Source organism: Crocodylus siamensis, chromosome 4 (genome assembly GCF_052110815.1).
Source record: "Crocodylus siamensis isolate JL-2025a chromosome 4, ASM5211081v1, whole genome shotgun sequence".
Lineage (NCBI taxonomy): Eukaryota > Metazoa > Chordata > Crocodylia > Crocodylidae > Crocodylus > Crocodylus siamensis.
This window is the reverse complement of record NC_143398.1, coordinates 93,435,820-93,458,273: the sequence shown is the minus strand read 5'-3', so window position 1 is coordinate 93,458,273 and position 22,454 is coordinate 93,435,820. Positions and strand designations below refer to the sequence as shown.

Here is a 22,454-nt window from a genome sequence, read left to right as displayed (position 1 = left end):
TATTTTCTCTGATTGCAGAGTTAGCACTGAATTCTTCCTTGCTTAAGATCAAAAGCAGGCCTGGATTTCTCTTGCTGCCATCATGCTTGGCTGTTCCATCTTCTGTGGTTACATATATAAGAAGAGAAGTTTTAAATTTCTTCCACATCACATTTAGCTGCTCTCAGCTGGTTTGTCTTGGATATCCCACACTTGCTTCAGAGGAAGATGTGGTGGATCAAAGTACACAAAAGAAATTGGGAAGAAGCAGTTGCATATAACTTGACTTAGCTGCTGCCACAAAAGAGGAGATAAGATAGTTTGCCAGCAAGTCTGCTGTCAGTCTAATATTCCAGGTTGGGAATTGCAATCTGTACTACAGCTGTTGAGCAATGTGGGTACACCACTCACTTGTAGTGGGAAAGACAGACTCCTGGCCACATCTATAGCTTGGTTGAAAGGCTAAAGCTGCCATAATCTAGCTATGCTTATAGGAAACCCTCACTATTTGTGGTTTCAAATATTCATGAATGGCAAACACACTTCTTAAATGCACATAAAGGAGCAACTCAGGAGCTCTGTACTTACTGCTGCCACTGGGCTCCCAGTCACCAGAACAGCTGCACCACTCCCCACCACAGGCCACTGAGTTCATGAACACAGTGCCTCCTTATTTGTGGATTTCACCATTTGCAGGAAATATCAGAATGTATCCCCACAAATGATGAAGGTTGCCTGTAGAAGGTCCCAGGTCCCATCTGTCCTAAAACTGGAACAACATAGGATTAACACAGCCTGTCACTCATCTATGATTTGCCTCACCGCAGCCAGAAATACTTTCTACAGAAGAGGAAGAACTGGCCGTCTGCAGCCCTGCTCCTTTCATACGAAAACTTTGGTCAGGAGCTAGCTATTGGGACAAAGATGGGCAGCAGCAACTATTATGCCTGGGTCCTGAGTGTATCTATTCAACGTAGTCAAAGGTTCCAGTCCAAAAAGAAAAAGTCTTAGATGCCCTTTGAAACTAAAAACAGGAGAGAGGAACCAGACTGATACTGCTCTGGGAATATCACCTAGGTAGCCAAGGTGGCACAAAAATAACTCTTAACATGCATCTCCTTCCCTCCATAAAAGCACTGACATTCAAACAGACTCCATCCTTCCATAACATTCTGAAACTGCAGATTCTTCCTTTGATTGTGAGTGAAAGACAGCAGGAAAATTAAGTGGCTGATTTTTTTTAATTAGAAAAGAATAACAAATCTGCTTGAATTCATAGTTATATTCTAGATAAAACTTTGAGATGAGAATTTACTTGCAAATGCCAAAGTTAGATTGTAGCAGTGAAAGCAGAAGCCTTCTTAAGCATTAATCTTCATGTAATAGCTTGAAAACTAGCCCTAGGTCTGTATCAACTAACCTCTGAAAGGTATACAGTTCTCTTTCCTAGTGTGGGAATTATGCATATATCCTGAGAAGGTGAAGTACAAGAGCACGTGAAAGATCAATTGACAGCTGGCAATGGATGTTTTACACAGCATACTTATCCAACAGTCACAGCAAGGTCTGAGACTTGCTTCCATTTTATTTAAGGAATTTCCAATTTAAAAAAAAAGAAACTAATCTGTCAGAGTTGCTTAGAAAGCAAAACTAATCCCTGTAGGATGTCAGGAAGTTTGACTTGTTTCAGTGTAAAGTGCAATGGCTGAGGATTTTTCTTGACAGCCAAAGCTGCCCTCTAATGCTTTGAGGCCACCACCTCCTGCTGATCTCAGGAAACTATAAGTGGAAGGCAGAACACTTTGCCTACTTAAGTGTCCAGTCCTTTTCCTAGCCTGGAAAATGCAAAGAGAAGTCCATATAAGTCACTAAGGTGGAAAGGAACAACCAGTGCTCTCCACCTCTGTAGTAAGCGGCCACCTCCAGCCTGTCTGCATTCTTTTTTAAGGTTTGGTAAGTGATTTTGAGAGGCTCAAGGAATAACCATGTCTGGGCAGGATTTAACACTACTTGGGCCTGTTCTGTGTGTATGGTTGTAGGGGCAAAGAAACCCAGAAGAACCTTGTTGTGGTTCTACCTAAAAGGTCAAGGCTAACTCTGGCAGTAGAATTTTCTAGGAATTACAGTAGTACTGCTCTCCTCTGCAGTGGTGTTACCTGATCAGGTGATGGTGATGATGGGAGCCATAGAGGCCTCATTTTGTTTTGGCACTGGACAGATGCAAAAGCCTGACTTAGACTATGGACAAATGTACATTTGAAGCAGCCTCAAAAGGGGAATGCAAACTGCTGCTCTGGACCATGTAGCTTGTAGTAGATGTCACACTGACTGTTACTTGTGCATGAGTCTGTAGCCATACAAAGTGTAGCAAAACTGCTCCAACTTCAATCCTGCTTTGTCCAGGGTCAAAACTGAGGCAGTCTAACTTATTTGTGTTGGTATGGGATCATGCACCTTTCTCCCCTTTTGAAGCTGCTGCAAGTCTAGATTTATTTTGAAAAGTTCTTTCACCAGCCATTTAGCACCCAGCGTTCTACACACTCCCACGCACCTCCAAAACAGCTTCCATCTTTCCTGCTAATCTATCACAATGTCTCCCTCTGGATCGCTACCTGTAAGAATCCCCTTTAGGAATGCCTTTCAGGGCTACTGTGTGCACTTGCTGGGATGGAAGATTCCAACAGGAGTATCCCATTTTGCCAATACAAATTAATTATTCAAACCAGGATAGAGACATGGATGTTCCTGTTCTAACCTTTGTACTGCCACTGCTGTATGGCAAAGTCTCTCAGTGCCTTACTGTTGGGACAAAATGAATGTTTAGCAGATGTGAGATTATAAGCAATGGATGAGCACACTGGTAGTTGAGATCACGTCTCATGCATCTGAGACATTATGTATCCGTTACAATTAATCCTCACAGAACCCATGTCCGGTAAGTAGAACTGTCCTCCCTTTATGGCTGCTGTATAATGAGAAGTTTGATAAAGGTGATAGATGGAGACTGGATTGAATGTCAGGAGCTGAATACCCAGTCATATGCTCTGAGGACAGCTCCATACTCCCAAAGGAGTGCTGTTGTCTCTGGAAGAGAGTAAGTCTCAGTTGGAAGTGGATGAGTCCTGCTGACTTTTTTTATATGTCATTCTGATCTAAAGAATATATTTTTTTTGGAGGCAGGAAGAGAAGAGAAAAAAAAGGTACCCCATATAGTATGTGTGTCTGCCTGTTCAGCACCTGTATGGAACTTAGGTCCTCATGATACTGAGATCAGATCTAAGGCCTTACTGAAAATCTATCCAAAAGAGCCTTTCCAGTGACTTGTGGTGATAATCCTTATCTAGAGAGGAATTAAGGCCAAATGGTTGAATAGTACTTAGCTCGTTCTTATCGCAGCTTTGCTCTGTGCTTGTGTGGCATCTGCCATAGGAGGGTCCCACAGCACTTTACAGTCATTAATGAATTAAGCTGGACATTATCCCCATGAGGTAGGCAACAGTTATTACTGCTTTACAGAGAGATTTAAGTATAAAATCACAGGCTTGAACAATATGAACAATTTAAACATCAGTTCCCTGTACGTGAAAAGTGTCAGCAAGAAGCTAATGGGTGCCAAAAAGAAGCCTGCACTCCAGCATCTTGCTGCTAAAACCTGAGCTGGCCCCCATCACCTTTCTTCAGTTGGTTTCACAGGACCAATGGATGAAAGCCCTTCATAGGGGATTGCTGTCTGACAAAGTTCAAGGGCTGTTCAAGGTACATGGTGGGATAGAGGTACCACATGACCACTCCTGAGGGGTTGACGATGACTGTGAAGTTGTGTTCGGGTGCCAAGCCACTGAGGATGTTTCCGCTGTACACATCTTGTGCCTGGAAAAGACATGGCTGTTACCAGTACTTCTACACACACTTCAATATGAAGTACTTGAAAGGCTCATCTATGCACAAGGCCCTGTTGTCACTGCTGATGTGCAGTCGTCTCTGGCAGGCTAAACAAAGCCATCTGGCAAGGCCTGAAGTATGGGATTACCAGACCCTTCCTGCACAGAGACTGAGTTTTCTGTCTTGATTCTCCTAGAAGCATGAATCCTTATTCCGTCACTGAGGAATAATGAATCTATTTGAGTGAATGGATATCCCTGCCCTCATATATGATTCCATTTTTCCTACTCCTTTCCACAGGACAAACACAACTTCCTGTGCACACCCCACACTTCCTTTTGGGCTTGGATCATCATGATGGATCCAAAAAAACACCCCCCCCAAAACAACTAATTGATTGTCAGGGTTAGTTCAAAATTTTAAACCAAGGCTCCAAGAGGCAGAACTGACTGATTAAAATGCAGAGTTGAGTTGGCCCTGAAATACATAGGACATGTGACCTCCTCTACTTCTAGGTCAGTGGTTCTCAATCTTTTTAGATGCTAGGCAACCCTTAGGAAAAAAAAAAAGTTTTGAGCTTTCACTCTCTTGTTTTGTCTATTAAAAAAAAAAAAATAATAGAGCAATTCTTCTGTTGCAAAAAGCTCAAAGACCACAGCAGGTCAAAATGTTTTGGACACTGTAGATTCCTATTTGGTATCTCTGAGTTTATCTTGTGAATCAATATTCCACATCTAACAGTGCTTACATTGCATGGCACCTGTAAAAGGATCTCAAGGCACCCAGGGTACTGCAGCACCATGGTTGAAAATCACTGCTGTAGGTTAAAGCACGCTCAGATGACACTAGGAAGAGGACAAACACCCACATAAAGGAAGGAAATTTCTCCCCCCTTACCAAGGTGACCTAGACTTAGGGACTGGTTTGACCATAAGCACATGGGTAAGACCCTCTGGCCACATACCAGACAGGTTTGTAAGTAACAGCAATGCCACCAGCACACCACAGGCAAGCTTCCACCCATAAATATAGTCAAAGTACAAGGCTTCAGAAGGTGAAAAGAACCCTCAGGTACCAAATAAAGCATTTGTTGGTGATTGGGATTTCTTTTTGGTCCCTAAAGGTGATGAGCACAATCCCTGAAATATGGGATTACCAGACTCTTCCTGCACAGAGACTGAGTTTTCTGTCTTGATTCTCCTAGAAGCATGAATCCATGTCCCAGTGGTGAATGTGAGTGGCTTGGGGCTGTAATCTCGAATGCTACCATACAATGCAAAAAGTTGAGAGCAGAGAGGTAGGCCAAACAGCATAGTGAGGGGTTGGTACCTGTTCTGCACTGAAATACCTGGAATGGAAGGATTCCCAGATGATCTTAGAACTGTACAGCAGATTATGGGGATAGAGCATGCAGTGCAGAGCTGACATGGCTTTTGTGTCTCACCTCATACACGGCATTCTCTGTGAAGTTGAGCCTGGCCAGGGAGGTAGTGTATCGGTATGGCATATCCGTCCGCCGACTGAAGAAAACCAGGGCACTGGCTGAGTGGGAAAGTGGGCGCAGGAACACCTCGATGTAAGATTTTTCCTAGGGAAGAAAAAGTGAGGTGTTTAGGTGTCACTGACAGGAACCACTTCTCCCTTCGTCGCTCTGGGAATGAGACAACCTCCCAGCTCCTCCCCAATACACTTGTTGGTTTTCAGGATGGCTCGTGAACCTGTATCTTCAGGACTGAAAAGCAGTGCTGAATACTCCTCTCTGTTGCACATGAGGTTTACAGCAGCAAACAGCAGGCAGAAATGGGCTGCGATTTCTCTATGGAAGGGGTCGGCAACCCCTGGCATGCATGCTGAGCATGGCACATGAAGCCATTTTGCTTGGCTCCGGGAAGCTGCTGCCAGCAATGGAGCCCAGGCTGCTCCGAGCAGGGCTTGCAATGTCCCAGCTGCCTGCTGGGAGCAGTGCGGGATCCCAGCTGGCAGCAGCTCCCCAGAGCTGGGGCAGCTGCAGCCGGGAGGCTCCAAACAGTTGCGCCGAGCTCTGGCACCGGCTCCACACCGGTGTGAGCAGGCGCACCTTGGAGTGGTCACCTTCTCCCTGATGCCCAGCCAGAACCTCTCAAATGTTGTTCCTCCATCTAGTTCCCCATTCCCAGCCTCATGTTCTCCAGCTCCTGGCCTCTAACCCACCCATGCACACGCACATTCCCTCGGATACCTTGAGGATCCTGCGTCCCTGGATTCCCAAGGGGTCTTGGTTGATTTTGATCATCAGCTGGTTCTGCAGGATCTCCTTGGCACTTTGGGAGAGCGTGCGGAGGTCATTGGACATTAAAAGGGGGGCAGCCAGCACTGTCCACAATGCCATCTGGGATCGAGACTGTTCAAAGCTGAGGCCAAAGTTCCCAATGATCAACTGTGGGACAAAGAAGGGAGCAGCGGGGAAGGGACAGTGAGATAAAAAGGGAAAGGTGTGGAAGAGCAGAAGGGTAAAACCAATCAGTGAGACAGCAATTCTACCCCAGGGCAGGATCCAACCCACCAGGTGGCAAGTGAGCACAGGAACCTGGTACGTCTTTCTGCTCCTTTTCAAGCAGGCTGAGACTAGGTAATGCAGCGGGTAAAAGTCTAGCACCTCACACAGGGAGGTTCAAAGTGATGTTCAGTGTGATGTGATGTTTACCCAATGCAAATCTATTAGCTAAAGCAACTAACTCCCTTTTCCCATTCCAGACTCTTTCAACATGTGGCAGGGTGATAAAGGAAGATCGGGACAGCTAGGCAGTGGGAGGGGTATGTGGAATGATTCTCTATGATTCTGTGAATGCAGATCAGGGCTGAACAGGGAGCAAGGCAGCTCTGTTGATCTGCAGATTTGAATCATGTTCCCTTGGACCCTTCCACCAACAATCACCAGCCCTGCATCTAGGAAGAAGGTCCTGAAGACCCTCACTACCTGCATCTCCATATCCGCAGCCCAAAGTTACCATGTCTGGGTCATTCCAGTGGCCAGGACCAGCCACTGCCTGCAGCACATCTTGATTTTCTGAATACCAGTCCAGAATGGCAAGGACACTGTCCCAGGAGTCCTGAATATCACCATAGTTACGCCAGAGGTTGCAGATGTTTGTCAGGAGAGTGTAGTTCACCTGGAAAGGAACAAGAAAAAAAGCAAGGGGGTATTAAGGGGAATGTCTGACAGACTGGTGGAGCATATCATCAGTTTCATAGTTGGTAGGGTTGGAAGGGACCTCGTCAGATCATCAAGTCTGACCCCATGCCATGGGCAGGAAAGAATGCAGGGGTCAAACGACCCCGGCTAGGTGAATGTCTAGCCTCCTTTTAAAGACCCCCAGGTTAGGAGTGTGCACCACTTCCCTTGGAAGTTGGTTCCAGCTCCTGGCCACGCTGACTGAAGTAGTGCTTCCTGACGTCTAGCCTGAATCTACTCTCAGTCAACTTATGGCCATTATTCCTTGTTACTCCTGGTGGTGCTCGGGGGAACAGGGACTCTCCCATTGCCTGCTTGTCCCCCTTGGCCAGTTTGCAGATGGCCACCAGATCCCCCCTCAGCCTTCTCTTGTGGAGGCTGAACAGGTTCGGATCCCATAGCCTCTCTTCATAAAGCCTACCCTGCTGCCCCCAATCACACGAGTGGCCCTCCTCTGGACCCTCTCAATGCTGTCCATGTCCCTCCTGAGGTGCGGCGCCCAGAACTGGACACAGTACTCCAGCTGCGGCCCTGACCAGTGTCGCATAGAGGGGGAGGATCACCTCCTTGGACCTGCTCATGATGTATCTACGGATACATGACAAGGTGCGGTTGGCCTTCCTGGCTGCGTCCCCACATTGGCGGCCCATGTTCATCTTGGAATCAATAGCGACTCCAAGATCCTTTTCTGCCTCTGTGCTGACGAGTTCCCTAGCCTGTAGGTACGGTGCTGGTTCTTCCTCCCCAGGTGCATCACCTTGCACTTGTCCGTATTGAAACCCATCCTATTCTCATCCGCCCACCTCTGTAACCTGTCTAGGTCTAGTTATAGCCTGTTCCTCACTTCTATCGTGCCCACTTCTCCCCAGGTCTTAGTTTCATCCGCGAATTTGAACAAGGTACTTTTCATCCCTCGTCCAAGTCGCTGATGAAGATGTTGAACAGCGCAGGCCCGAGGACTGAGCCCTGGGGGACCCCACTGCCCACATTCCTCCAGGTCAAAAATGACCCATCCACCACCACCCTCTGGGTGCGGCCCTCCAGCCAGTTTGTGACCCATCTGACTGTGTAGGCATCGACACCACAGTCACCAAATTTTTTAATCATGGAGGGCTGCTGGGAGAACTATTCTGGGAGCTTCAATGTCCGAAAGGTAATAGCAGATGCAATGGTCTTTTGAGAAGTGCAAATGGGTAATGGTCCGGGGAAATAGCTTGAGGAAAGAGCTGTAACTAAATAAACACAGTTTTGAGCTACAGAGGTGACGGAGAATACAGAAGTTGTACACCAGGTGGGGATATAGGGACAGTTTGGGGAGATGTAAAGGACTAGAGCAGGGGTCAGCAACTTGCAGGGCCTCTGCCTCTGGTTTGTGGAGTCATGGATCTGGCAACATTCAGCAGGGAAGGTGGGTAGGAGGGGGCTACACCCCGTCAGCAATTTAAGCTGTCACAGCCAGACACCAGGGACTTTGGTGACGGGGGAATTTCATGGCTCCCCACCCCCACAGAAAACACTGCTGACACCTGGACTACAGTATCAGGGATGATGTAAAAGCAAGCTCAAGGAAAACTCACCTGGGTATCATGAAATATTTAACAGTGAGCTCTGTCCCACCTGACATTCCCTTTCAGAGACTGGTGCCCACAAGCCCACCCTGACATGTGGAGTGAGGGAGCGGTGGAAAAAAGAGGCATAATGTATGGATCTGCATAACTCCAAATGGAAACCCTCCCAGGAGAATCAAGGCAGGACACTGATCAAGGAAAATCCAACAAGTCCTAGTGTGTGCCATGCTGTGCTTTACCTTGGGTGGAAGCCCTCCTCGGTAGGCTGGCCAGCTGCAGGAATAGGCAATGGGACGGCCCGTCATATTCAAGGCCTTTGTCATTCTAGGGTAGCCTTTGAGAGACAAAAAATCCGGCAAGTCAAGGAGATGGCTGGCACTGACCTAGATAAACAGATTTCCAAGCCAGAAGGGAAATTTGTGATCCTCTACTCTGACATTGGACATCCCTGGATGAATTCGTGTTTGAAGGAGAGCCTCCCTTATTGCTCCATCACCCCGTAGCTACAACCCATATACTATACCTCAGGAGAAAACTAAAACATTTGCTGAGGAACCTTTTCATATGTACTTCTTGTGAGATATTATAAATGACTCGTAAACAGAAGGGGAGGAGCAGGGGGCACCAGAGGAGAAAAACAAAAGCTGCCTCCTTAAGGATCAAATATTTGAGGCCCTCCCTACTCGTGTGCAGATCCCAAGGCTGGAACATGATCCCCATGGTCTAGACTCCTCACCCAAATACAAAGCCATAACACATTCATATTCTACTATTAATAGGATTTCTGAGGAAAGCGGTGCCACCTTATGGCCAGTAAGACAACTGCCTGCTCTGTACAGTCACCTCTCCCTTTGCAGTCACCTCTCCCTTTGCTGAGAAAGTATTTCATGCATCAGTCTCATCATCTCAGAGGGCTTGGATAATCTTCGAAAAGCCCAAGCAGGCAGAGGCCTAGAATGGAAGTCATTAGGACATGACCTCACAAAGCTTCAACATGAGCACAGCAGGGAACGCTAGCCTTTTGTCATGGCACAGCTCCATACTCAGCCATTTATGCACATCCGTTCTGAAATGTACCACCAGAGCCCTTTGAGGGTGCTCCTGTTTCCAAGGGCAGCATGTGGAGTCTCAGTGCCACGCGTTAACAGATGGAGACCAGAAGCAAAGTGGTCATGTCTCCCTTTACTGTGATACACAGAGCACCTACTGATTATAACCCACAGACTGAGACGGTGCCTGCTGTAGCACAGGGGAAGACCTTTGCCTCAGTCTCTCTGCCTTTAGTGAGAGGTGTGACTCCAAATCTAGGCAAGTTGGAGAAGAGATGGAAAGACAGACAGAGAACTACAGACATTACCCTGGGCCTGCTCATCCTCTGATGAGTAGCAGCCATCCAGCTTCAGCATGTCCACACCCCAGTGTGCAAAGGTTAAGGCATCCTGTTCGATCCGATCTAGTGTGGTTCCCGGGTAGCCACCACACGTGTAGGTGCCAAGGTCACCATAAATGCCCATTTTCAGTCCCCGGGAGTGCACCTGCAGGAGGGGGAAAGGCTATGAAAGCGAGACTGAAAGCCCTTGGGTTTTCATGAGGGGAAGTGTGAGCGTGAGAGAGAGCATGAGAGCAAGCAAGAATTCCAGGGGCTGGCACTTCACCAGCTCTCATAGTTTGAGACCATCACCTCCCATATGTCTTGGGGTTGGAGCCACTCAGCACCATGTCACAGACCTCACATCTTGAGGACATGACCTGAAATGCAGCTGATAGAAAAGGCACGTCCTCCTCTCCCCTCCTTTGGGCTCAAACTTTCCAGCAGAAGCAGATGCTCACATAATCTGCCAAGGCTTTGATCCCTCTGGGGAACCTCTCAGGATCTGGGACCAGTTGCCCTGATGCATCCCGGTGCTTTGCCATCCAGCAGTCATCGATGTTCACATACACATAGCCCAGCTCCTTCCAGCCATCGTCTGCCAGGCGGTCTGCCATGTCCATGAAGAGCCTCTCACTCAAGGAAGAGAAAAGAGACTCAGAAGAGGCAGAGGTAACAGGGCAATCCATTATATACTGTTCTACCAACAAAACTTAGTACCCTGCTACTCCTTACCCCAAATGTGGATTGAAAAATCAACTGACATTGATTTGTGTAAATCTTGAACAAAAACAAGAAAAAAAAAAACTTTGAGGCGCTACCTCTTCCCTGCCATTACCTGTGGCCTGGGCTCTGTACCAGACTCTCAAGGACTTTGTCCAGCCCTGTTTTAAAGCAACATGTGCTTTTCTTGGAAGACTACTCCACCACCCAGCAGAGCTTGACAACAGTAAAGGTTTCCCATCACTCCTACCCATGCCTCTCAAAACCTCAGTGATTCTATCTATCTAGGGTACCAACATGGCTGCATTACTGGAGTACTTCACAGGACAGTTGGGAGGATCAGTGCATGAAAAACTGTGAAGCACAGCAGTCCTATTATCCCCACTGTACAGATAGGAAACTGAGATACAAGGAGTCTAAGTTACTTGCCTATCAGCATGCGAGTACTCTGGGTGGGAGCAGGCTAGTACCCTAACTTCCCTAGCATCTTTGATCTCCTAACTCTACTTGCTATTCACACCCTTCAAATGTATGTTGGCAATTACCACCTGCCTCCCTTAGTCACGGCAAGGCCAGTGCAGATATCCATAGTTCATTCACTTTTCTAGGCCACAACTTCCTACCCCTACAGCAGTTTTGTTTTTTAAATTCCCTCCCATTTCTTACCCTCTTTGGGCTCCTGAGGTCCCAGAACTGAATCAGAGATTCTCACCAAGGTCTTAGGAGGGGCTCTGTGTTGAGGGCCCATCTCCTCCCTCATCAGCTATTAATACTACCTATTTGTTACATGAGCATCCAGTTTCTCATGTGGGGTATTATAAAAGTATAGAAACAATACTGGCCATCCATCAGAGCTTATGGTCTACGTATATTTGATTCTGAGTCTTTGTAGAGCCAGTAGAAAGGAGGATCTCTTGAGGTCCTGTTGCCCTATGATTTCCCCCAGACTATGACAATAAGTGGGTGCAAGGCAATTACGAGAGGGAGTGACAGGGTGGTTATGTAAGGGTAGCAGTGATGAGAACATACCTGCGTGGATCCAGGATTTCCTTAAAGGGGGTTCAACTCTCCCCTCAGACCATAAGGATGGGGGTGAGGCAGAGCTGGAGTCCCCAAGTTGACAGGGGACATCAGGGAGCAGGGCACAGATCAGTGAATCAGCAGTGAAGCTGGGGGGTGAGGGGCATAAAGGAGGACAGGGAAGGGGAAATGCTCCACCCCCTGCTGACACTGCTGCTACTACCCCCGGATGGCCTGAGGCCAGGGTCAAGGTCACAGAGCCACTCCTGTCCCACTTCAACCACGGGCTATGGAGGTCACTGCTCAGAGTGCCCGGCTCAGCTGTGGACGGAGGTAGTAGCACACAGTTTCCTCCTTCCAGTCCCTTCTCCCTGTCCCCTTTCCCTCCCAGTGTCCCCTACTGGCAGGGAGCTGGTGGTAGAGAGAGGAACCTGCATGCTACAGCACTGTCCCCAGCTGAACCAGACAACCCGCACAGCTCTTTCCTGCAGCACAGGGCAGGAGTAACTCTAGGTCCCCTTCCTAGTGCCTGCATCAGCTGGGGACAGCAACAACAGTGCATAGGTTCCTCCTTCCAGCACCTGCTCCCAACCAGTGGGAGACCCTGAGTGGGGGCTGAAGCAGGGGAGGGAGGGCAGGGAGCAGGCACTGGAGGGAGGAACCTGTTCACCATTACTGCTGTCCCCTGCTGAGCCTGATACCCTGCACAGCTGCAGCCTGTGGTTGGAGGAGGGCAGGAGCAGTTCTGGAGGTCCCCCTGTACCCAGATCAGCTGGGCACAGCAGCAGAAGAGGGTGTGCTCACACCACTGCACCTCCCCTGAATGCCCCCTGGGAACCCACAGTTACAGAAGCTAACCAAGCAGACAATTACATGTGTTGGGCTTAATTAAACTGATGTCATTTTGCCACCTGTCTTCACACTGGGAGTATTTATATAGAATCATAGAAAATTCAGGTTGGAAGGGACCTCAGGAGGTCATCTAGTCCAACCCCCTGCTCAAAGCAGGACCATCCCCAACTAGATCATTCCAACCAAGGCTTTGTCTGGCTGGGTCTTGAAAACCTCCAAGGATGGAGATTGCACAGCCTCTCTGGGTAACTTGTTCCAGTGCTTTACTACCCTCCTAGCGAGAACATTTTTCCTAATATCTAATGCAAGCTTCCTTTGCTGCGACGTGAGACCACTGCTCCTCGTTCTGTCATCTGCCACCACTGAAAACAGTCTGGCTCCATCTTCTTTTGAATCTCCCTTCAGGTAGTTGAAGGCTGCTATTAAGTCCCCTCTTAGTCTTCTCTAAACTAAAAAAAGCCCAGTTCCCTCAGTCTTTCCTCATAAGTCATGTCCCTCACCATTTTTGCTGTCCTCCACTGGACTCTAAAATTTGTTCACATCCTTTCTGTAGTGGAGGGCCCAAAACTGAACATAGTACTCCAAATGTGGCCTCACCAGTGCTGAATAGAGGGAAATTATCACTTCCTTGCACCTATTGGCAACACTGCTACCAATGCAACCCAGTATGCTGTTAGCCTTTTTGGCAACTAGGGCACACTGCCAGTTCATATTCAGCTTATTATCCACTTATCTACTATTTTCCTTGACAGTCAGTAGTGAGAGAAGACATTATATTAACATTTGTCTTGCGCACTTCACAATGGGATGGGCAGATCATATTTTTCAGATGCGTTTCTGCTGCTACAGAACATTTTTCTTGCTTTTGCTCTAAGCCCCCTTGCTTTTCATGCCTCAGCTTAGAAATGGCCAGCACGCCAATCCAGAATCCTGCGAGTTTCTGCTGGTGAGAGATGAAACAGGGCTCAATTTCTTCAAAAAGTATTTTGGTGCTACAGGAGGGGGGTCAAATCTTCTAGGATGGGTCAGGAGATCTCAAAACAGGATCTGTCATTTCTGTCACCAGAAAGAACAAAGGCACACCCCAGCCAAAATGAAATTGTAAATAAACCTGAGGCTTCAGTTGAAAAACTGCAGATTCATCTCATGGGTGGGAGGCCAGGAAGACATTTCTTTCCACAAAACATGTGTGTCTATTACTGCATGCTAGTGCAATCTTAAGTCTTTTTCTGGAGCATGAGATTTTGGTGCTGTGAGAGTTGGGAGACTGGCCTGGACTGCCTAGCATCTTAACTCAGGACAGCAGTCTTCCAGTTCAGGGTCTGGGTTCTTTGCCTTGTGGTGAACTTTGAGTCACGAGTGAAATGAGTTTGGGTGGTTATCTTGCCTCAGACCCCTCTAGGTGGGATTTCGCATCGCAGCCTACACCTTGCTCCTCCACACAATTAGTAGGCAAACTCTGGCACAACATGCCCACTCCTTCAGAGGTCTCTGCTCTTAACACCTCTACTCCTTTTACCCCTCCAGCTATCGAGTAGCTGTAGATGGAGGGAGGAAAAGGCTTGCTACCCAAGGACTGGGGTGGAGTGGGAGAGGGAAGGAAAGGAGGAGATACTGGCTCTGTTCAGGGTGTCCATGTGATGGGTTAGGGGATGATGACTCAGATTGGGTACCACCCTACCTTCCCTGGCACTGAAGGCAGCAGCTATCCAATCAAAACTTAACACTAAGCTGATGCTTTAGCTCTGGACATCTAGAGGGGAGCATGGCATTTCTCTGTGGCTCCCTCATTGGAAAAAGGAGCCAAATGGGTCTGAACTATTTAGGTAGACTGCCTTTTTGTCCTCATAAAGCACCTTCCCCACTCACCTAATGCAGTTCTGGGGGTCTGTTTTGCAGTCAATGTTGCAGCGAAATCTCTCCCAAGCCAGCCAGCCCATTGGGGGTGTCCGCATGAGCCCATTCTCTAGTGCTAGGGCACAGGCCACCAGGGCCAGGCCACAGACACAGGCCACCAACTTCATTGCCCTGGAGCAAGGGGTGAACACTAGGAGAGAGAGAGACACACACAAACCTGTCATTGGAAGGAGTCCCTTGCTGTCGCAGGGATCAGCAGGGTTGACTGGGGGAGTCCCCCTCTGCGGCAGGTCACCAGCAGGTAGCAAAACCTCCTGTGTCCCCTCATATAGGCCAGTTGCGAAGATAAAAATGAGGTACAGCATGTCCTACCCTACATAGCAGGACAAGATCCTCCAACTCTTCCCCGTGCAAATTATGGCCCTTTTGGCATATAAGAATTTGACTGTGTTAGGCCACCACAGGTCACGTGCATGCCAGATCCTGTGCCAGGATCCAGGTGGTCAGTCACTTCCTCTCAGCTAAAATAAACAATGTAGTAACACAGTAGGTGCCCTGCCTCTTGTAAACTCACCTAACACAGATGTGGCTTGGCCAGTCAGGTATGGAGCCCGAGAGCAGGCAGCCTGTCAGCAATTTAAGTATCACAACATCCAACTTGCTCTCAGCATAGAGATGGCATGGTACTCACAGCAAGGAAAGCATTGCTAAAGAGCCTGGGTGGGAATGCAGATGTTTAACATGTGGTTGGAGTTAGAAAAATGTTAACTCTTGCCCTTCTATTTGGGCTGTCATAGGATATCTGATAATCCCTACAGGACCCAGCTCCAGGAGTCATGTGAGTAAGACTTCCTTTTTTTTAAATCAGTTTCTAGCCCTGAGGGTCAAAGAGAAAAGTCCTTGTTTCAAATGCTGCAGCACCAGAAGACAAAAGGAACCCAAAAATTATTACTTAAAAAAATCCTGATATGTACGCTACTCTCAGGCCTGCTTTTTGAATGCCCGGAGTAGGCAATATCGAATACAGCTCTGTATAAATGGTACCTGCCCACTGTGGACCTCCCATTGCTGCCTGCTTAGGTTATAGACAAAGACAAATTGTGAGCACCATTCGCCAGGAGTCAGAACAGGGTTTGGCAGTGAAGGTGGGGAATACCCACAGTGTACAAACATTTCTATGGCAGGCTCAGATGGCTACGCTGGCTCTGCACCGCCCCAGCTTCACAGGAACTCCTGAGGCAGGAAACTGGTGGGAGGAACTCCTACATCCAGTACACTTACCAGCTGCCACAAGGCTCTTGGGATCCAGGGCAAGAGTTAAGACTGTCCCAAGGGCTGCTAGACCTCACATCACATGCCAAACCAGCCCCTGGCAACTCCAGCACAGGGGAGATCTTCCCTTCATCCCAGCACTGGGATCTGCACTAGTTTAGGGATGTATTAGGGCAGTAGTTCTCAATCTTTTTAGACTTGAGGCATCCCAAGAGAGACTCAAGGCACCCCTTGGAAAATGCCATCTCTTATTTTTCATACTTTTTTTGAGTGCAGAAAAATAATAGAGTAGTTTTTCTATTGCAAAGAATTCAGAAAGACCACAGCTATGGATGTTTACTTGAAATTCCTGGGGTCATCCCATGAATCATGTCTGTACACCTAACAGCCGACATTGTGCATCACCCTGTCACACCCCTGAAAGGATCTCCAGGCCCCCCTCAAGGCTGTGGCACCCTGGTTGAAATATAGTTAGAGCCTATTTGGCTGACCGAGAGCAACATCTTGAACACCACTAGGGAAATATTCATCCTAGAAGAAGGAGAGAGGTAGTCAAACAAGAGGTCACACCCTGTTGGTCCTATAGGCCCAGCAATATCTGAATAGAGACCTTGGTGGAGCTGTGGGAGCTAGAGAAGGGAGGCTGCCTTTATTGGGACCAGTATCCCCATTGGGTGTATGACTACAAGCATAAGCAACAAAGCAGCCAGCTCAAAGCTGCTGCCTACAACATGTGCAGGCAGAAGCGGAAGACATGCAGTCTGGGGTATCGCTTCACACAGTCATCTAAAAAGAGGAGTGTAGGTCACTGCAAAGCAGACTGAGGAAGTTGTGACAGGGGTGCAGGCAACTCTCAGCTTCTTCTTTTCTCTTTAACCAAATGTAAATCTTGGTCTCAAAACTGGGCGTCAAAGCCTGAAACGGTCATGAGTGCAGACAGACAGAAAACAGGGAGATTACTGTTGCTCAGACTGACTCTTCGCTTTTCTGCAATGTTAGCTGCAGATATCAAGGCAAAAGCTGCAGTCTATGGGTACTTTTATATGTGTTGTGGTGTGAGGGGGGACAGAGGTGCTTTAGTTATACCAGCTCCAAGAGCTGCTCTAATTAAAGCACTGCAGTGTCTCTTGTACCAGCATCCCTACACTTCAAAATGGCAGTAAGGGTGCTTGAACTAAAGCTTGTTTGACAACCACTGGTTCAAGCACACCGCCACCATTCTGAAGTGTGAGGATGCCGACACATGAGATGCAGAAGGCTGTTGGAACACAGTAATTACCACGATCCAGCAGATTCAATTAATTACAGCACATAAGAGCAGTAATTACAGTGCATCGGAGCAGCCTCCAAGCTCGTGTACAGGCACTAATAGGCATTTCTAGGTAAGATGATGAGTAGTAGGTGATGAGATTTGGGGGGGGGAAGGTCTCATTCAGTAGCTCAGGAGAGGCATCAGGGGGGGCTTCTTAAATGGTATGCAACTATTTCATCAAATAACCCCAGTACTGAATTATCTACCTGGCAGTCTGCCCCAGTCAGAAACATCTCCTAGAACCCTCCTGCAGCCTGCCCAGTCTTAGAGAACATAGTTGTTCTCATGGTCACCTGATCATAAATCATGCATGCTGCTCTAGTCTGCGAGGGGATGTATAACATGTTAATGAAAAAATATGTACTTATTGCACTGGGGGGCAAGGCCCTGCTTGGAATCATCTCCTAGCCTTGATCTGCATGCTTCTATTTAGATCTCAACAGGATCACAGACGGAGCAGTAAATCTGCTGTCTAGGATCACAATTCCACCCTACTAGCCCACTCCAGTGCTGGCTGGGGGGGAAATTAACAGAAGAATTTTAATTTTCATTGACTTCAATGGACACTCGATTTTGCACTCTCCCTTCACATAAAATTGGGGAAGATCCTCAGAAATCCATAGAGAGCTTAAGACCATCACTGTGGAAGCAAAACTTTGAGTAGATGCAGACTATGTCTAGAGGAGTGGGGAACGGGGTACAGAGCCTCCTATCCAGCTCATTTGTTCCAAACCAGCCCCAGGATAACAGTGACTGCAAGCCCATGAGCTGCACAGAAAATGCCTGGTTCAGTTCATAATGGGACAAATTCTCACATGGTAAAGATCAGCCCCGTAATTTGCACAAACTGCCTGTTTGTCAGCCGTCTCAACAGATGCCAAGAAGTCAGGGGACCTCAAGCCTAGCATGCTGTTCACAGCAAATGGTGTAGGTCATGCCAGGCATCAGTCTGGGATGCATCTGTGCAGGGGTAGAATTAGGTGACCATCTAACCTTAGGATTTTACAAACTTAATCCTGATTTCAAGAACGGTCCACAAGCAGTTACTGATTTTACTTCATCTTTGTTACTTATAACTGTGAACGTATTACAACCCACAGGGCATTCATTATTCAAGTTGTGACTGGATGTTTGAAACTTTAGTAACGAAAAGGCAGGCCCTGGATGCCATACTTAAGGCCGACTGTCTGTCTGCCCATGAAGCAGCAACTCTGCAGTTCCAGAAAGTGACATCAAAAACAGGGGGAGGGGGATCCTACTTTTTATATAGATAAAGCAGAGAGGTTTGGGTCACAAACCAACGGGCCAAAAAGAGGGAACAGATAAAAAGTAAAGGAACATCAACTGTGGTAATACACACTCAGCACCTTACTTTCCACCATACTTGTAGAGGTGTCTCTAGTCCAGCCTTTAGTCCCAGAGCACTCAAACAGCAGCAGTGTGCAGCTGCTTCCCCTCAGTCTGGGCCCTGCTCCTTCAGTCCACACAGTCTTAGCTGACCAAGCCAGTGGGACCCCCAGCTCAACTGTGCACTCCTCCTATACAGGGCCGACTAGTCTCCCTGGGCAGGGGCTGCACTGTACCCATCTCGCTGCAGCCACACATACCTCTCCAGCTTGTCTGCCTCCTCTCCACTGCTCCGCAGGTTGCATCCTGGTTCCACCTGCTCTCACCCACATCACTCATTATAAAGTGTTCAAACAAAGAGCAGCCACTCCCCAACTTTTGTGCTAACTAAAACCTACATGCAAGAACTTCCACAGGCAAAAACAGTGCATGGATGGACAGACTGAGGAACAATACAAGACTGGAGTCAGTATTTCTGAACAAGCACTTGCACCCATTCACAAATGGGAGCTCCAGGATAAGCAGGAAGTACACCCAGACCTAGATCACCTATTTTGTACCAGATCTTCGTAGTCTCCAAGCATATTCTAGTAGTGTTTTACAGGACATGACAACTAACATGTGATTATGTTTGTTCTCTCCAGTGGAAAGATATCCCATAGAGGGTTTTATTTTGGAATAAATGTCTACACCCAAAGAGCTATACATTTATGCTAGGAAAGGAAAGATTAGACATGTACCCCACATTTAAGAGTTCAGGGAAACAAAATAGTCTTTTACCTGAAGAGACAGTCCTGCCTCACAAGACTTGAGGAACATTTCTGGAAAGCAGGTGGGGCAGGTGAAGGGCACAAGTAAAGACTGCACTGCTGCCATCTGCACTTCATGTATTTTAGAAGACTATGCAGAGCGTGTTGGCTCATTTACTAATCATCTGGTACAATCTTCACCATGAAACAGCTGAACAACCCCAAGACAGAGTGACAGCTTCACACCAGATCAGCGGGAGAGCAGCCTCCAAACAGAAAACAATCCCAGCCCTGTACAGGGTGGAAAAGGGAACTTCCACATGAACAGAATAATCCCCCGTTAGTAGCCACGCTTCCCAGGGGAAACTCCACGCACACGCACCAGCATGGGACTCAGATCTGACTGCAACAGTGATTTTCAACCAGGGTCTTTTCAAGGGTGCTCGGACATGCCACACAACATTAGCACTATTAGGTGTGCAAACATGATTCATAGAGAAGCAGGGCTGGAAGGGACCTCCAGAGGTCATCTAGTCCAACCCCCTGCCTCAGGCAGGATCATCCCTCTTCAAACCAAGATAAGCCCAGATATTTCAAATAGGAATCCAAGGTGTTAAAAACATGCTGACCTGCTGCTATCTTCCTGAGCATTTTGCTACAGAATAAAGGCTCTAGTATCTGTCTGTGGACAAAATATAAGTAAAAACTAAGAGCTGGCATTTTCCAAGGGGTGCCCGGTGGCTAACAAGGGGTGCGCTGAATCTAATCAGGTGCGTCTAAAAAAGGCTGGGGATCGCTGCTCTACATAGAGCCTTTTATCCAACCAGTTCCAAAGCCCTTGGTTTGGCCATGTGGTGGGCTACACCACCCTGGTGCTGCAAATGAAAGAGCAGTGACTTAAATGTATAGCACATTATATATGCATACATGAGATACACGGGAGGGTATATATAATGTGCTATATGTTTAACACAACAAAAGAGCAGCAATTAAACATACACCACACACATACATATACGCCCACGCAAACAAATATGCATATACACACACATGCATATACACCAAGGGAAGGCCGCTTACTGAGTTTTGGCAAGCCATCGAGGGTCGCATGACAGGCAGCCCAGGGCAGATAAATATTAATTTTCTAAATATTTTAGGGGCCCTGTGGGCCAGATTTGGCCCATGGGCCACATTTTGCCCACCCCGACACACACACACACACACACACGCACGCACGCGCGCGCGGAGGAAGCTCCCGCGCCCTGGCCGGGGCTGGCTCCCTCCCTATCCCGCGCCATGGGAGGGGAAGCCCCGGGGTCCCGCCGCCCCCCGGCCCCGGCCGCACTCACCGCGCCGGAGCTCCGCGAGCCCCTGCCACCTCCCTTCCCTACTGATCGGCGGCTCCGCCCCGGCGCCGGTCACGTGCCCCGCCCCGGCCCGCCCCCGCCCCCGCGGAGGAGCAGAGCGGGAGGCGGCCGGGGTCTCGGGTTGCTGTGGGTCACGAGTCGAGCGGTGGCTGCAGAGCTGAGGTAGCGGGCGGGGACACCGCGGCTGGGAGAGCAGTGCTTCTTCCCTAAGGGGCGCCTCGTCTTCCTGCCTGTCCTCGGGCGGCCCCAGAGCCGTGCGCCTTGCGCCAGGCGGCGCCTCGCAACCTGGGCAGCCTCAAGGCCCCCCCAGCTCCAAGGTTCGCTCCGGTTTCTGCCTGTGGAGGAGTGCTAGAGCCGCTCAGCTGTGGCGCATCCCCCAGAGAGGCCACACAGGGGGCGATGGGGTCGGCAGGGTCCAACCCCTGCTCCGAGCAGCCCCAGCCCCAGCCGCCTCATCCTAGCCAAGGCTTCGCCTAACTCTAGCTTGAAAAAGGCCCCCGGTGCTAGAGATTCCACCACCACTCCGGGTAACCTGCTCCCTGCCTTTACCACCCAGCAGTGGGAAAGTGTTTCCTTTTATCTGAAGTAAACTTCCCTTACTTGCTCCTTGTCCTGACATCCACCACTACTGAGAGCAGTCTTTGGAGCCCCCTTCAGGCAGAGTGACCACCCATCCATCCACCCGTAATGGGGCAGGACAGTCCCGAAATGGGAACATCCTAGTCCTGGGCTACATGACTCTGGGTACAGCATTTGTCCCAGATTTGCTGTGTCATTCAGGGATCCGGGTTTTCCGTTCCATGTCCTGTCTTCCAGTTTGGAAAAGGTGGTTACCTGACCTCCAGGTGGTTGAACGCTGCTATTAATCCCCTTTTAGTCTTCTCTTCTCCAGATTAAATAAGTCGGGTCCCATCAGCCTCTTCTCACAAGTCATGTGCCCCAGCCCCCAAACCATTTTCGTTGCCCTCCACTGGACTCTCCAATTTGCCCACATCCTTTCTGTAGTGGGGGACCCAAAACTTGGACATACTCCAGATGTGGCCTCACCATTGCTGAATAGAGGGGAATAATCACTTCCTTCAATTGCTGGCAATCCTGCTAACGCAGCCCTGTATGCTGTTAGCCACCTTTGCAACAAGGGCACACTTGAAGCACCCACAGATCTAGGATTCTGATGGAGGTGGGGTGGATCAGAGAGTAAGGTGCATCTTCTCATATCGCACATATGTTTCACCATTTAAAAATAAACTAGAAGCTTTACTGACAGGCTGGGGCTGAGGGCTGGATGATTCTGTTTAAGATAGAAGCAAAAATAACTAACTTCATTGGAATAAATTCCAAACCATCTGCAGGGCTGTGAAATCAGAGCTTCCTTACCAGGAGCAGCGAAGAGGCAGCAGAATAGCAGAACAAAGGCCCACTTGAGGAGTGGAACATCAAGCCTGTTAAAAAGAAGAGGGTGATTAACTCCTATGGAATGAAGAGCTGAGAAAGGAGCAGGTAGATGATAATGAGCCATGAAGTCAATTGATTCCCTCAGCACTACCTGACTAGAAATACTGCTGCTGCTGCTGCCAGGCAGTTGGTTTTAACTATGGGTACAACAGGATTCAAAGTGGGGGGTTGCATGTGCATCAGTGCATCTTCCCTGGATCTGCCCCTGGTCAGAGTGGTTCCAACATTGTGGTTCAGATTCCTGTTTGAAATCTCTTGGTTTGTTTCATGAATCATATTCACACCCCTAGCACTGCTTACATTGTGCAGCATGGTCCAGCACCCTTGAAAGGATGTCAGGCCACTCTCTAATTGAAAATCACTGTATTAGCCAGTGTATAAACTTAAGGAGAATGGTCCAGTGGTTATGGTGCTAGGCTAGCCAGAGACCTGCATTCAATTCCCTGGTCCGTTCAGTGTTGGTCAAATCACTTGCCTTCCCTGGGCCTCAG

At 48.4% G+C, this 22,454-nt stretch overlaps 1 protein-coding gene across 3 annotated transcripts; it reads right to left on the bottom strand.

The window, feature by feature from the left end:
• Window positions 1–1,201: 1,201 nt before the first annotated feature.
• Window positions 1,202–20,693, bottom strand: NAGA (alpha-N-acetylgalactosaminidase). Of its 3 annotated transcripts, XM_090042901.1 has the most exons (10): window positions 20,491–20,534; window positions 15,036–15,177; window positions 14,474–14,651; window positions 10,471–10,645; window positions 9,998–10,175; window positions 8,880–8,974; window positions 6,849–7,010; window positions 6,080–6,277; window positions 5,306–5,449; window positions 1,202–3,849 (listed from the first exon to the last, which is right to left on the bottom strand). In XM_090042901.1, exons 3-10 carry the CDS (start codon window positions 14,626–14,628, stop codon window positions 3,667–3,669), a joined length of 1,290 nt encoding a protein of 429 aa, XP_089899027.1. In that variant the 5' UTR covers window positions 14,629–14,651; window positions 15,036–15,177; window positions 20,491–20,534; the 3' UTR covers window positions 1,202–3,666. The 3 variants fall into 3 exon arrangements, with proteins under 3 accessions (XP_089899027.1, XP_089899029.1, XP_089899028.1); XM_090042903.1 differs by lacking the exon at window positions 15,036–15,177 and having other exon boundaries at window positions 20,491–20,693; XM_090042902.1 differs by lacking the exons at window positions 15,036–15,177; window positions 20,491–20,534 and adding an exon at window positions 19,173–19,471.
• Window positions 20,694–22,454: the final 1,761 nt, after the last annotated feature.